The sequence below is a fragment of the Hyperolius riggenbachi genome, chromosome 1 (assembly GCF_040937935.1).
Source record: "Hyperolius riggenbachi isolate aHypRig1 chromosome 1, aHypRig1.pri, whole genome shotgun sequence".
In the NCBI taxonomy this organism is placed as follows: domain Eukaryota; kingdom Metazoa; phylum Chordata; class Amphibia; order Anura; family Hyperoliidae; genus Hyperolius; species Hyperolius riggenbachi.
Genome location: NC_090646.1, coordinates 473,534,901 through 473,547,105, shown reverse-complemented (window position 1 = coordinate 473,547,105; position 12,205 = coordinate 473,534,901). Strand labels below are relative to the sequence as shown.

Genomic DNA, 12,205 nt, shown 5'->3' with positions numbered 1-12,205 from the left:
CTTTTCGGTCAGGAGTTGTCTGTAGGGGGATTCATTTTGCCTGAGAGCCCCATTGTTACTAGAACCAGCCCTGATGTAACCTCTACTATATTTTGTATAATTTCTGATCATCTCATTTCTTGTGAACTACTAGTTACACCCCATAATGCAGTTACTTAGTTGTCTACCGTAATGCAGGAATACTGGGAAAGGTAATGTGACACCTACTGATCCTCTTCCTTGGGGTGTCACGTGGTCAAACCTGATTGACTTTTAACCAGCTGAATCCATAGAGGAGAGGAAGCAAGCTCTGCTGCAGTGTCAAGAATAGCTGGCCTATGAAAGAGGTATTCTTTGCTTCTATATACTGATATTTGCTTAGAAAACTGTTTGGGTTTAGTTTCAGTGTGATGATAGCCTTAGTCCTTGCAATTAGCTAAACAATAACCTTATCATTGCAAAAAGCCAATGCTAAACAAATACGCACAAATTCTCCTTTGTAAGATCATCTTAACCTAACAGTTGCATGTGGGTCTAACTGACACCTAGGACTGGGACTTTGCCAGCTGCATCCGGTGCCGATCTTCCAACCTCTTCAACCCAGGACTGGGACCCACTAGAGCAATTTCAGCAGCAATTTTTGCTTTCTAAGAATCACCAGCGATTCAGAAATTTGCTATGCCAATGAAAATGGATGGAGGTGAGCCCACTGAAACAACTGTGTTTTAGCTAAATCGCAATCGCTTTGCCTGAAGCATTTTTGCGATTGCGTTTCAATAGGATAGGAATGCTGCAAAATTGCTTTGCAATGGCTGTGCAAAAGCAATTTTGCAGCTATTTTACTACCCAAACCACCCCCAAAAAATAAAAAATGAAATCACTAATCGCAATCACTTTTGCAATTGCTAGCACTAAAATAAAATTGCTACAAAATTCTGCTGAAATTGCTTTACAAAACACTAGCAAAAACGCTGAGCGATTGCAAATTGCAATTGCAAGTGGGTCCCAGACCTAAGTGTTGCCCTCATACCATAAGCTTGTTGGCAAATTTTGTTGAGCCGACCTCACATCTGAAGCAAAATCTGAGCTAATATGACTAGCATAATAGTGGTTTTAACATACGCGTATGCTTGACATTACAACCTTTGCATTACACTTTAAAAAATGATGTACCTCTCATAAATAAGATGTTCCAGAATTGTTTTTACTTGTTAGGTGCATATGATTGCACAATCTTACATTGTTTTTCTATGCAAAATTCTTCTGCAAATATTTTGTGACCCTGTATTTGGTCACTATGTTCTAAATAGGTAGTAAAATTGCAGCAATGGCTGCTATCAGTGACGCTGCTATCTGGCAGCCCCTGGCAATTTCCAAAAACCAATGAGGATCTAACCATCAACTTCATAGCCTCTGTAACAGCTTCCTGACCTTTGCATTGTTCCCATGGCCCAGGTTGAGGTAGGTGGGACATTGTCATAGGCAGGTAGAGGGAGGTTTGGTGGGTGCAATTGCAAGTAGAGCCATGACCTTGGACAGGCAGAGATGAAACATGGTTGAGTTGGGTCAAGTAAAGAACACGGTATTCCACTATGTGGCAGTGTGAAGGAAATTAGAATGCATAGTGTGGTTTCACTTACAATACAGTATGCTGTAGTACATTGCAAGGGACCACTTAAACCCTTTGGTAATCCTATAAACGGTATTAACCCCCGCAGCTTGCCTATCACTAATGTTAACTCTTGCATTAGGCCTATAGATAACCTTCATATTGTCTGTTTTGTTTTTTGTATGTTTTTTTTTTTACAACTTGTAGAATATCTAATTATTATTTTCTTAAATATGTACCGTATTTTTTTACTATAAGACGCTCCTGACCATAAGACGCACCTAGGTTTAGAGGACAGAAACCAGGGTAAAAAATATATACTAAACCTGGTGCATCCATGGTGAAGGGGCATCTTGTGGATTATGCCCCCTATGTACCTCATGCCCCCTTGTACCTCTTGTGTCTTCCAGTTTTCTCCTCTGTCCCTCCTGTGTTCTCCTAGGTCCCTCATGTGTCCGCCTCTGTCCTCCTTGTGTCTTCCTCTATGCCCCTTTGTGTCCTCCTGTGTACTCTGTTTGTCCCCCTGTGTCCTCCTCTGCATGGGCACAGTATAGGAAGTCCCTGACATTGCGGCGGGTTGGAGGTATGTATTGGCAGGCATTCACAAGTCAGGAACTCCCTGCATTTGGACTATAAGATGCAGTGAATTTTTTGCCTCACTTCTGGGGGAGAAAAAGTGTGTCTTATAGTCCAAAAAATAGAGTTCTTATGTAAGATTTTTAAATTTGTGTACAGGGACACAGAAAGTCTGTCTTCGCATTTGACTTCCACAGTGTATGCGATAATAACTGTTGAAATGTTTGTCCCGATTCAAATGCTCATTTGTAAATTAAACAACAATGACTGGTCTCTATGGGCAATATTCACAAATGCTTCCCACACATTAGTCCAAGAGCCTAATCTGTGGGAAGCATTTCTGTTTCACTAGAAGAGTTGCACAAGACTAGTGCTCACTAATCCTATAATCAGTATCATATGACTAGAGGTAGTGCAAAAGATAAACTGAGCTAGACTTAAAGTGTACCTGAGATGGGGAAAGGGTATAAAAAAAAATTATTTATACCTGGGGCTTCCTCTAGCCTCCTCCAGGCTGATCTCTCCCTCGCCGTCCTCCTGCGCCACCTGGATCCTCCGGAATTCAGCCAGGAAAGTCCTTCAGTTTGGGGTCAGTCTGCGCTGGCGCAGTCCGGCCATGCGCGTGGACCCATCGTGCTCCTGTGGCAGGGAGTGTTCTGCACCTGTGCAGTAGGCCCAGTGAAGGAAGCGCAACATACACCCCAGACCAAAGGACCTTCCAGGATAAACTGCAGAGGATGCAGGCAGCACAGGAGGATGGTGAGGGAGTGATCAGCTTGGAGGGGGCTGGAGGAAGCCCCAGCTATGAATATTTTTTATTTATATCCTTCCATCTCGAGTACACCTTAAATATTCGGGTCTCAGATGGTCATAGTGAAATGCAATGTTCTGGTTCCCAGTGAGTATAGGTGAATAGCAGTGTATCCAGGCCACTGATCTACCTGATTTTACCAGACTTTCATCAATACACCATTGAGTCTTTTCTTTGAATTCTTGTTCTTAACATTTACTTTTACTTTTGCAGATCCCTGCAATTTGCTTTGCTATTATGCAAACTGTCTTGCTAGTATTGTTCGGGTTTTTTAATAAAATGTGCTTGCTACAAATGGACAAGTGCAAACAATCCGAGATAAAGCTCTCCCTTTGAACAGAAAATAAAGAACTGCCAATAGTTAAATCATAGCCAAAGCAAGCAGTAAAGCTTACCTTGCTAGGCAAACAAAGAGTAATTCAATGCAGCTCTCCTGCAGACCCACTCCTCTCATATTATAATATACTGTATATACTGCTTTTGAGAATAGCTGCTGTAATGTCAGCGTGTACAAGAGTAGATGTAATTTACAATAATGTCCTCCCAAAATCCTCTCCTGCTTTCTATTTACAATGCAGAAACGGAAAACTACAAAAGATCTATAAAAGAAAGTATAGATAGCTAAAGATCTGACATTTTCCTCTACTTTTATTTTATCACAGCATGTGGCCAATTTAGAAAGACCTGACAAATCCAAAGACATTCAAAAGCCTGGATTTACTTCCATTTGTTTGCAAAATTCAGTGGCAATTATGGCACAAATGTTGGTCAGGATGAATGTGTGTGTGTGTGTGTGTGTGCGTGCGTGCGTGCGTGTGTGTGTGTGTGCGCGTGCGTGCGTGCGTGTGTGTGTGTGTGTGTGTGTGTGTGTGAAGGAGGGGGGGGGGGGGTAGATGTGAATTAAGGTATTGGGCTTAATATTGGATATTGATTGTAGGTTCGTACTTAACTTGAAACACTGTGCCATTCCTGTCCCCTGTACCATCACTGTGCACCCCTGTGCATCCAGTGCCACCCTTTGAGTCACCTCTGTTCCCCTGTGCCTTAAAGAGGAACTCCAGTGAAAATAATGTTATAAAAAAGTGCTTAGTTTTTACAATTATTATGTATAAATGATTTAGTCAGTGTTTGACCATTGTAAAATCTTTCCTCTCCCTGATTTACATTCTGACATTTATCACATGGTGACATTTTTACTGCTGGCAGGTGATGTCACTGGAAAAAGATGCTGCTTGCTTTTTTGGCAGTTGTAAACAGCTGTTATTTTCCACAAGGCAACAAGGTTTCCACAGTGTGATGCCACTACCTCAGTGCTGTGAGGTGCTGACATCATTTGTGGGAGGGGTTTCACCACAAAATCGGCCATACAGAGCCCCCTGATGATCCGTTTGAAAAAAGGAATAGATTTCTCATGTAAATGGGGGTATCAGCTACTCATTGGGATGAAGTTCAATTCTTGGTCACGGCTTTAAGTGTTTAATTTTGTGCTGCCCCTTCCCCCCACTGTGTCATAAGAAGAGGCATAAATACCTCAGTAAAACATGTTCCACTGTGCTGTGTAATTCAAAATGTGTATATGTCGTGAGCAAGAGTGCCTGTGTTTCTTTATATTCATGAAAGATTGAGGTATGAAGTGGTGAACCCCATGAAGGTGTCAGTGTATAAGTCATCAGGGACCTGGTAACCTGAATTGGATATTCTGCTGGCTGCCATTCTTTCAGTCTCCAATGAAATAAGAATATTTATAGGTTGCAGAGGGTTATTTTGTTATATTGACATGGGCGTATTAGTTAGTAAACTGAAAAACACGAGGGAGTCACTGGACACTGATATATAATATTCATAAAAATATGCAGACAAGGTACCTTCTGGTTGAACTTGATGGAAGGATGTCTTTTTTTCAACCAAACTATGTTACTATGTACCCAATAAAAGTGACTTGAGAATATGCACTATCTGCAGGAGCTATGGTTAGTAAATAACACCTGATCAGCCCTCTCTGATAATGTCTGCAGAAGGACTGATCAATCAGAGTCCAGCAGAGCGCGCAGGGAGCATTTTATTGTACACTGTGTCCCCAAGCCTGCTGCTCATTAGCTAGTCCTGTTTTTCTGCTGTTATTATTAGAATACCATCTACTAATATCAGGTATACATCCTGGTTCCTGGCTTTATTTATAGCATGTGGGAAAAGATACTACATTTTGGAACAAGTGCTCTTCAGTAACTCAATGAGAGTTATTTATTAAAGGAAACAAGCACTGAAGTTACACTATGTTCATTATAAAACATCCAATCAGAGCATACGCTCCACAACTGCCATATTTAGGAATGTCTTGGGTGTTAAAGAGGAACTCCAGTGAAAATAATGTAATAAAAAAAAGTGCTTCATTTTTACAATAATTATGTATAAATGATTTAGTCAGTGTTTGCCCATTGCAAAATCTTTTAAATCCCTGATTCACATTCTGACATTTATCACATGGTGACATTTTTACTGTTGGCAGGTGATGTAGCTGCTGCTAGCTGTTTTGGCAGTTGGAAACAGCTGTAAACAGCTATTTCCCACAATGCAACAAGGTTCACAGACAGGAAACTACCAGAAGTACCTCGGTACTCAGAGCTTCTTGTGGGAGGGGTTTCACCACAATATCAGTCATACAGACCCCCCTGATGGTCTGTTTGTGAAAAGGAATAGATTTCTCATGTAAAAGGGGGCATCAGCTACTGATTGGGATAAAGTTCAATTCTTGGTCGGAGTTTCTCTTTAAGCTATAGACTTTAGCTGCCCAAAATGATCCGTCTTGGTTTCCAATAATAGTTTGCCATTGATCACTGTACAGATGTGTTGCTCAGCTGTCTGTTGAGTAGCATGTAATGTGCTATAGAAAGGGGAGATGAAACACAAGCTGGAGGTTTTCTGCTGACAGATGATACGGGAAAACAGAACAGCAATGTGCTGAATGCATTCCAACTTGGTGAAAGGCTGAAGAGGAGCTGGCCAACATCAAATGACATGTGCAAACTGTCAACCAAAGTGATCACTAATAAGAATGGTCAATGTGATGTTAATAATTCAGTGTCCATGCAAGCAATGTAAAGTTTTTTTTTAACTTTTCAATGGATAAGAACGTTAAAAAAACATATAACTGTTCTACTGTTCAGAACTATGTTTCCTCTATATCTTCTAGATGAGAGCCGTATATGACAAGACATCAGCAAACTATTCCCACGTTGAAGAATTTATCCTGCTGGGATTCAGCAATTTCAGTGTGAAGATTCAGCTATTTCTCTTTCCACTTTTTATCCTGATTTATGTATTCACAATACTGGGCAATCTCACAATCATCACTGTGGCAACACTGGACTCAGTACTTCACACCCCAATGTATTATTTCCTTCGCAACCTCTCGTTCCTTGAAATATGCTACATATCTGTCACAGTCCCCAAGCTGCTCCAAACGTTTATGGTCAAGAAGAAGTCAATCCCCTTCTATGGTTGCTGGGCACAGACTTATTGCTTCTTCACCCTTGGAATGACAGAGTGCTTCCTCCTATCTGTAATGGCATTTGACCGTTATGTGGCCATCTGCAACCCCTTAAGATATTTTTCAGTCATGAGCAAAACTACGTGCTTAAACATGGTTGTTGTTTCCTGGGTGACTGGCAATCTCATCTCCCTAGGCCAGACTGCCTCCATCTTTACTTTACCTTTCTGTGGTCCAAACGTCATCAACCACTTTTTTTGTGATATACCGCCACTCCTGAAGCTGGCTTGCACTGATGTGAGAGCCAATCAGATTTCTGTTTCAATCACTGGTATTTTAGTGCTTCCAATACCTTTTGTTCTAGTACTGTACTCCTATGGTCAAATTATTGCATCTATTATGCGGATCAGCAGTAGTACGGGGCGGAAAAAGGTCTTCTCAACCTGTGTGTCACACTTTGTCTCTGTTTCTTTGTTCTTTGGGACAGGAGGCTTTACCTATGTGAAAGTGAAGACCAGTGACACCCCAGATAATGACAAGATATTGTCTCTCCTCTATAGCGTGGTAACCCCTCTATTAAATCCTCTCATATATAGTTTAAGAAATCAGGATGTAAAAGGGGGACTAAAGAAAATTCTGAATAAGAAAGTTGGTATCACAAAGTCATCTTCAAAAGCTAACCCTCGTGACAACAATTCATTAAATCATCCTCAAACTTAAAGTTCTTAATGTTTTTTATGTTAAGAGATCAGTCTTAAAGGGACTCCGAGCACCTCTCATGCGCATGCCTTTAAGACAGACGACTTCCAACAAAGTCGTGCTATGACCCCTCTGGAGGAGCCTCTTGCAATGGCCATGCTTGTCACTTCCTCTTCCTGCTTCATTCAGTGTTGCACTTCTCTAACAGAGAAGACAGTGGTGACCCGGAAGTTATAACATAGCCAAGATAGCAGCCGTGATTTTTTAATTGACATCGAATGAAAACTCTTTGGCGATTCAGGTATCAAATGAAAGAGGAGAGCACAAGCTACAGATAGGTATGCATCTTTAAGTACTTTGCAGTACTGGTGAGAGTCTTAAAGGCATGCCCATGAGAGGTGCTCGTGGTCCCTTTAACCACTTGAGGACCCACCCTTTACCCCCCTTAAGGACCAGCGCTGTTTTAGCTGATCTGTGCTGGGTGGGCTGTGCAGCCCTGAGCACAGATCAGGGTGCAGGCAGAGCGACCAGATCGCCCCCTTTTTTTCCCCACTAGGGGGATGATGTGCTGGGGGGGTCTGATAGCTCCTGCCTGCCTGGGTGTTGCGTGGGGGGGGCACCTCAAAGCCCCCCTCCACTGCGAAATTCCCCCCCTCCCTCTCCTCCCTCCCTTCCCCGAGAGATTGGAGGCTGCACAGGAACGGATCTGTCCTGTGCAGCCTCTAACAGGCTCCTGCCTGTCATGTGACAGCGATCCCCGGCCGCTGATTGCCCGGGGATCGCTGATCTGGTACAACGCTGCTACTGTTAGCAGCGTTGTACGAATGTAAACAAAGCGGATTATTTCCGCATGTGTTTACATTTAGCCTGCGAGCCGCGATCGGCGGCCCGCAGGCTATTCACGGAGCCTCCCGCCGTGAATTGACAGGAAGCAGCCGCTCGCGCGAGCGGCTGCTTCCTGATTAATTAGCCTGCAGCCGGCGACGCAGAACTGCGTCGCTGGTCCTGCAGCTGCCACTTTGCCGACGCGCGGTATGAGTCGGCAAGTGGTTAAAGGACAACTGATAGGAGAGGTATATGGAGGATGATGGCATCCTCCATATACTTCCTTTAAAACAATACCAGTTGCATGGCGATCTTGCTGATCCTCTGCCTCTAATACTTTTAGCCATAGACCCTGAACAAGCGTGCAGCAGATCAGGTGTTCCTGAAATTAATGTCAGATCTGACAAGATTAGCTGCATGCTTGTTTCTGGTGTTATTCATACAATACTGCAGCCAAATAGATCAGCAGGGCTGCCAGGCAACTGGTATTGTTTAAAAAGAAATAAACAATAAAACATGGCGCCCTCCATATTCTTCTCACTTTAGTTGTCTTTTAAGAACTGTTGCTTTGCTTGGGGACGATCACACTGCATTGCATTTGTTATGGAAGCAACACATGCCTTGCATTTGTACAGCAGTTGTGCTGCAATCATATACAACGCATGTAATTTGTCTGCAGTTGTCAAAATGCAGCACAATAGAACATGCTGTGTTTGGAAAAATGCAATGAGGTTGTGGATCAAATGTAGCTGTATCAACTCTATACACAATCCAAAGGGCTAGTGTACACAGAGGCTTGAGTCCAAGTCACTTTCTTACATCAACTGGTACTAAATTAAGAAAAAGGCATGTGTAGGCGTGAAAAAATGGAGCAACAAAGTTCAGTTGACCTGCAACGTATCTCATGTTAAAATGACCTCGCTTATGCATGAGCGATTCCTCATGCCCAGATTGTGAACGCATGCATGCCCAGTGCTGATGTGTGAGTTCACCACAGTGAGTACTTCCAATATGAAAGAGTGGGAGAGGAAAGCAAGACTGAGAATAGGTAAAGTAAACTTGCTACATTTTTTTTTAACCAAAAATAAAAGATAAGTCTGCAGTACCGGGAATACAACAACTACCCTCATTAATGAGCTTCTTACTTTACCAGCAGTAAGTGCCCAAATACTTGTTATAGGATAACATGTCTGCCATGACCTTTCTGAAGTGTACTAAACAATCAGCTTCTATTTTCTGAAGAAAATTCCCCACCCCCTTCGCCTCGGTGTCTCTAGTGGCTGCTCAACTGTCTGATGATGAGTCTTCATAGAGCTAAAGCAATCAGAAAGTATGCCTCACAGCACAGTCAGCAGTGCTCTTTACTAAAAGCCCTAGTTCAGATGACATTTTTAACCACTTGCCGACTGCCCACTGTACATTGGCGGCGGCAAAGTGGCAGCCCCAGGACCACGTAATGCAGATTGGCGTCGGGTCCTGGGACACTGTTTTGCCGGGGATCGCGCGCGCGCATCCGCCGGGAGTAGGCTCTGCCCACCCGTGACGTCAACCCGCCGGCCAATCGGAAGCGTCGGCGGGTTGTTAACCTGACGATCGCCGCATAGGAAGCGTATAATACGCTTTGTAATGTTTACAAAGTGTATTATACAGGCTGCCTCCTGCCCTGGAGGTCCCAGTGTCCGAGGGACCACCAGGGCAGGCTGCAGCCACCCTAGTGTGCACCCAAACACACTGATCTGCCCCCCCCCTGCCCCCTGATTGCCCACAGCACCCCTCAGACCCCCCCTGCCCACCCCCCAGACCCAGGGCCGGATTTGTACTTTTTACCGCCCAAGGCCCACTGTCACCAGCCGCCCCCCTGACCAATAGGAGGTTCACGCCCCCCCTCCTTTCCCCCAACTTACATACACTTTTTCTCAAAACATACAATCTTAGGGTCCTGACACACCAAAAAGTGTTTTGCTGTTTTTTTTTTTCTTCAAAAAATGCTTGTATTGACTTACATTAAAACTGCAGCAAAATAGCCGAGATCGCGATTTTTCAAAAAATCCTGATCGCTGCAATTTAGCCACGATTTTACCGCATTTTCAATGCAAATTTTATGGAAGCATTTTTAAAAAACAACTACCTGCAAAAACGTTTTTTTGGTGTGTCAGGGCCCCTAAAGTGAAGAACCTGAAGCAAAAATAAAAATTAGCTTAGATACTTACTATAGTAGATCCTCCTGGTGCCCACTGTTCCAGTTTTGGGACCCTCTGAGCATGTTCAGACCTCACCACTGCTGCTCGGGACCCTCTTCTTCTTTGAGGCTGCACTTCCATCTGTGTTCAAGCACAATTGTACTGGGCATGCGCAAGTATGAGCCGCAAATTTCCAGTTGCACAAAGCCACTTGTGTATGGCTTTTTCTTTGTGCACGAGCAGCTTCGTGTTATTGGACTGGGCCAGTACGGTTGTGCTTGTACACAGATAAGAGCACAACCACAAGGAACAAGTGGGTCCCAGGCAGCAGTATGGGTACCCAGAAGACCACTTTCCCCAGTATAGGTAACCATTCCCCCCCTTAGCAGTATAAGTAGCCAGAAGAACCACCTCTCACCCCTTATGTAGGAGGACAGAGGCACCAGTACTGGAAGCCACAGTATGGGTTAAATGGCCAGGATGGAGAGAGGGTATACTAGAGAAGAACACATGGATGGGACCGTACATACGCAGTAGGTGCGCCTGCAGTCCCAGTCGCCAAACTTATGGAGCTACCAGTGGGAAACCGGAGGAGGCCCAGAGAATGCCTTGGGACCTCTCAGGGACTATGGGGGGCTGGAAGAGGATAAGCAAAAGTACAGTTTTGTTTGTTTTTAAAATTAAGTAAAACCATCACACAATTCTAGAAAACGTAAAGTAAACAAAACACGATTGACACATACCTGAGGCTTCCTCCAGCGCCCTCCTCTCCCCCTATAGTGTTTCTGGCCCCTCAGTTCCTTTAGACTCATCTCCATCTGCTGTTGCTCCACTTAAAAAGCTGCGATTGGCCACAGTCGCAGCTATGGTGCATGTAATGTACTTGATCATGCTTCCGAGAAGCTAGGCAAGGCAGTCGTGGCCCAGAGCGTTCTTCACGTGTGGTTTGGAAAGAATCAGAACCGCGCATGCACAGCATGTTACTGGCTGGGGACGCTGGGCACAGCCACTGAGGAGCATGATTGAGGAGGCATTGCGCACACAGGACATTACATGCACCAAGCTGCGACTCAGGCCAATTGCAACTTTTTAAGAGGGGTACCAGTTATATAATAGAGTCCAAAGGAACTGAGGGGCAAGAACACTATGGGGGGCAAGAAGAAGCACTAGGTATGTAAATCATGTTTGTGTTGCTGTTTTTAGGTCTCATTTTAAACCTGATGAGTTCAGCACAAGCACAGAGAGAGTTAATCTTTATCAACTTACACTTCCCGGGTCCCCTCCTCCACTGAATCATAAATGTCCTCTCACAGCTGGATGCGAGGCCAGGACCTTTTCACTTTTCACTACCACATCGTGCCTGAACGCTAAGCTGACCTCCTCTCGCTGGCCGGGACACAGACACAAGCACGGAAGAGGCAGCGGGGGTGGGGCAGCTTAACACTCGTCTATAGAGAATGACAGCGAGCAGGGATGCAGTGATACAGCCAATGCTCCTCTCCTGTCATATTAGCAAAGCTGCCCGCTCTTTGCCCTGTCTGTAGCTGCCGCTGCTGTACACAGACATGCTTCTGTGTGTGCAGAGCAGAGCAGGGGAGGGGGCGGGAGCAGCTGCTACTGACTGCAATGTTATCCCTCATCTCCGTGGAACAGTGTGGTCGGCTTTGGGGACACACACACGAGTTTGACTGCCTGGTTGGAACCCGCCCCTTCCTTGGCTCCGCCCTAGTCACGGGCCTCCCAGGCCTTTCCACAAATCCGGCCCTGCCCAGACCACTGTTTGCACCCTATCACCCCCCTAATCACCCATCAATCACTCCCTGTCACTATCTGTCAACGCTATTTTTTTTTAGTCCCTAAACTGCCCCCTGGGGACTCCTGATCACCCCCCCACCCCTCAGATTTTCCCCAGCCCCCCCCCCCCTGTGTACTGTATGCATCTATCCCCCCTGATCACCTGTCAATCACCCATCAATCACCCCCTGTCACTGACACCCATCAATCAGCCCCTAACCTGCCCCTTGTGGTCAATCTGATCA

At 44.7% G+C, this 12,205-nt stretch overlaps 1 protein-coding gene and 1 long non-coding RNA gene across 2 annotated transcripts in view; one reads left to right on the top strand and one right to left on the bottom strand.

The window, feature by feature from the left end:
* LOC137554419 (uncharacterized) overlaps positions 1 to 11,696 on the bottom strand; it is a 42,287-nt gene extending 30,591 nt beyond the window's left edge. Inside the window, exon 1 of the long non-coding RNA XR_011027359.1 lies at positions 11,433 to 11,696. This is a non-coding gene — a long non-coding RNA (uncharacterized lncRNA). The remainder of the gene's footprint in view (positions 1 to 11,432) is intronic.
* Positions 6,166 to 7,182, top strand: LOC137561807 (olfactory receptor 10A7-like). The gene has a single exon (XM_068273166.1). It carries the CDS (start codon positions 6,166 to 6,168, stop codon positions 7,180 to 7,182), a length of 1,017 nt encoding a protein of 338 aa, XP_068129267.1.
* Positions 11,697 to 12,205: the final 509 nt, after the last annotated feature.